This window comes from Lipotes vexillifer, unplaced genomic scaffold (genome assembly GCF_000442215.2).
Source record: "Lipotes vexillifer unplaced genomic scaffold, Lipotes_vexillifer_v1.1 scaffold182, whole genome shotgun sequence".
In the NCBI taxonomy this organism is placed as follows: Eukaryota; Metazoa; Chordata; class Mammalia; order Artiodactyla; family Lipotidae; genus Lipotes; species Lipotes vexillifer.
This window is the reverse complement of record NW_006798798.1, coordinates 8,422,676-8,426,106: the sequence shown is the minus strand read 5'-3', so window position 1 is coordinate 8,426,106 and position 3,431 is coordinate 8,422,676. Positions and strand designations below refer to the sequence as shown.

Here is a 3,431-nt window from a genome sequence, read left to right as displayed (position 1 = left end):
CTTCCGATCTGCATGGTCTAAGTGCTGTCACCATGGACCATTTCAAGCTACCAATATGATGGCAACCAGCCCTGATGCTGTAACCCGGCGGCAGCGAGCCGGTGCACGGGATTCCCGCACATGCTGGCTGGATCTGCGTGAGGATAAAATGGCTGAGGACACACTGGGGGGCAGGTGCTCCCTGCCCTCCCAGCTCTCCAGGGAGCTTGTCTTGATATGTGTGTTGTCATGGTGATGGGACAGTAGTGGTAGAGAAACTGTGATTTTTAAAAACGTGTAAACGTTGGATCTAGTCTTTTTGGTCAGAGAGAAAGGGGAGACAGAGCAAGCAGGAGACACTCTTCTACAGGGCAAAAGCCATTTGGAATAAGACAGCCGGGCCCTGCCTGGGCTGCCATAGGAATCTCGCAAGCTTGTGGAAGGGCAAGCGGGTGGGGGCGTGGCAGGCTTGCCTCCATGGTGTAGTTGGTGTGCTTGTTGTCGAAGATGAGGGCCTCCTGGATGAGCTGGTGCTGCTGCTCCAGCAGGTCCAAGTTCGGCTTGTAGTCCACGATGCTGCGCTCGTACTGCTTCAGGTGGCTCAGCTGGTCCTCCAGAGTCCCATTCATCTCGATGGAGATGCGCCCGATCTCCTGCACAGAGGGTGGTGCTACTGGGGGGTGGGACTGGTGGACCCTGGGCCATGACCAGCCACCAGGAGGCAGTCTGTTGCGGGCCGCCCCAATGCCAGGGCGCCTCCAGCCCGGGGCCTCTGCCCAGGGGTCCCCTCTGGGAAGGCCTGCTGCTTACTGTCCCCTCCAGCCCACCCTCCAGTGTAACAGCAGCCACGATGCGGTTTCTGCACCAACGCTCCACAGGGCTAAACTCGCTGCTCCCCCCTTGACTCCCTGTGAGGCCTAAGACTGGGACAGGCCTATTCCACAGAGGTGGAAACTGAGGCCCAAAGGGGGCAACTTATGACATTAAGAGGCAGAGCCAGGATCGGAACCCAGGCCGGGCGACTTCAGAACCCGTGCTCCTGAGCACGAGCACCCCACACCTCGTTTCCCGGGGTGACCAAGCCGTGCAGGGGGCACTGAGCCCCGCGGCCGACCTGCCCGATCCTCTCTCGGGCTGTCGTGAGTTTCAGCGAGGCCACTTCGGTCAGTAGGGTGCCTAGTGCATAGTGAGCACTCGTAAGTGGTGGCCTGAGTCGCAGTCGGCATGGTTACAAGCCTTCCCGTGGCTGGGTCACGAGGGCAGGGTGGGGGTGCAGTGAGGGTCTGAGCTCAGACCACCTTGGTCACAGCTACACCACAGTGCTTGTGATGCGGCTGGCATAGGGCGGTGCCCAAAAGTGTCTGTTGAGGGAATGAAATAACGGTCTTCCTCATCCTTTTAGGGATGAGAAAACTGAGCCACAGAGGTTAAACTGTGCCTGACTCCCGATCGTAAGTCAAGGGGAGAGTCGAGACTCAAACCTGTCTCTACCTGTGACCCCTGAGCATGGTTTCCCTCTGGATGGTGCTGCCATTTCCATGAATACGTTATTGACGCTCCTAATCCCATGAGGCCATGAGAGCTGGGTCCCAGATCCACCAGGCCCCCAAGTCCACCAGCCCCGTGGAGCACTGGGGCCCTCCCACCAGGGGCAAGCAGCCACCCGTTCAGTGGGGTCTCTTCCTCAACTCTGCCCTGAGATTCTCCTGGGCCCAGCAGGGCTGGGGCGACTCGCCCTCACCTCCATCTTAGTCTGGATCCAGGGCCCCACGATGTTGGCCTGGCTGGCAAACTGGCGGCGGAGGTGCTCGTTGGACTGCTGTTTGCTCTGCTCCTCCAGGAGGGCGTGGTCCCGCTTGGGCACCAGCTGCTGCACCTGGGTAAGGGGACGCGGGCGGGAGCAGTCAGGGGGGCGGCCCCCTCGCCTGGCTGGTCCTGCCCCGGCCCTGCCGGTGGGTGGGTGCTGCCTACCTTCTCCCACTTGGAGTTGATGATCTGGGGGGTGACGGTGGTGTAGGGGTTGCTGCCTGACAGCTTGATGTGGTTGCTCTCGGCGATCCTCTGGGCCTCCTTGTGGATGGCCAGGATGGCCTCCCGCTCCCTGTCGGCGTCCGGCAGTGTTGACTTGAACTGGTCGTGGGCTGAGATCAGGCCCTGGGGGCAGGAAGAGAAGGGTTGAGAGCGCAGCCCGGCCCCGTGGAGGCCCCATGAGCCATGAGAAGGGCGGCAGGGGAAGGGGCGGACCTCGATTTCCTCGATGGTGTGGACGATGAACATGTCTTGGAGGTCCTCCATGGCACTCTCCATCCAGTTGTTGAAGGGGGCTGCCCGCTTGGCGTACTCCAGGTGCAGCTGGTCAATGGTCTCCAGCTGCTTCTCCGTTTTCTGGTGCGTGTTGGGAGGGACGGGGACAGAGGAGGGAGGTCAGTAGGAGGTCAGTGTTGAGAGGGGTCCGGGGGCACCAAGGGGTCAGGGGAAGACCCCTGCTCTGAGGGCAACGAGGCACAGACCTCGGCGGGGGGCATCGCCCCCTCCTTACCTCCAGGGCTTCCCTGCGACTGTGGGTGAGAGAGCCAAGGGCATCCCACTGGTCGCAGATCTTCTGGCAGCGGGTGTTGACGTTGTGGGAGTCGTAGTAATCCAGCTCGCTGTGGGCCGGGCAGAGGGGGATGAGATCCAGCCGGGGCAGTCAGGGTGTGCTGGACCCACCCGCCCCCAGGTGTCCCAGGCCCTGGTACCAGGGGATATCGACACTTAAGTACATCAGTCATCAATCACCCCTCTGGCCCGGGGCAGGAGGAATTGCGGGGAGAGGATAACAGAGCTTGCTGTCACTGTAAGCTAACGCAGGGCTCCCAGAGTGTGGCCCTCGACCATCCCTGTAGGCTGGCGAAATCTCAGTTGCCCGACCAGGGGTCGAACCCAGAACCCCAGCAGTGGAAGCACAGAGTCCTAACTACTGAACCACCAGGAAAGTCCCCTGGATAATTTTCCATTTAAAGAAAGCCTAGCAGAGCACACTGGTTACAGAATAAGGCTCTGGAGCCAAGTTCCCTAGGTGTGAATTCCAGATCTCCGATTTTGAACTTGTGTGACGCTGGGCGAATGAACTCCCTCTGGATCCCTCGGTTTTCTCCTCTCTGAAATGGGGGTGAGGTTATCGTGGAGACCAAGTTACTTAACTCGCGTGAACTGCCGAGAGCAGTCCTTTGCACCCAGTAGGTAAAAGTAGCAACAGTTACTCATTAAAGGTTGTGTATTTACTTTAATGGGTATTAAGGAAAAAATGTACAATTAGCCTACAACCTCACTGTATGCAACTAACGATATATTCAAGAAAAAAAAAAGTGAGCTGATTAGGGAATGGGTATTATTATTGCAATGACTGAGCTGATACCATAGTTCCCAGCCCCCCTGCCCCTTATTCCCTCTCTTCAGCCCCAGCATTCCTG

The 3,431-nt window shown here is 58.8% G+C and overlaps 1 protein-coding gene across 4 annotated transcripts in view; it reads right to left on the bottom strand.

The window, feature by feature from the left end:
• The window catches only part of ACTN4 (actinin alpha 4), a 75,025-nt gene that overhangs the window by 3,204 nt on the left and 68,390 nt on the right, over positions 1–3,431 (bottom strand). For all 4 annotated transcript variants that reach the window (XM_007471080.1, XM_007471079.1, XM_007471081.1 and 1 more), the window contains exons 13-17: positions 2,519–2,627; positions 2,224–2,364; positions 1,951–2,133; positions 1,721–1,855; positions 453–632 (exon numbers count right to left, since the gene is read on the bottom strand). In XM_007471080.1, the coding sequence (XP_007471142.1) occupies positions 453–632; positions 1,721–1,855; positions 1,951–2,133; positions 2,224–2,364; positions 2,519–2,627 (748 nt within the window). The remainder of the gene's footprint in view (positions 1–452; positions 633–1,720; positions 1,856–1,950; positions 2,134–2,223; positions 2,365–2,518; positions 2,628–3,431) is intronic.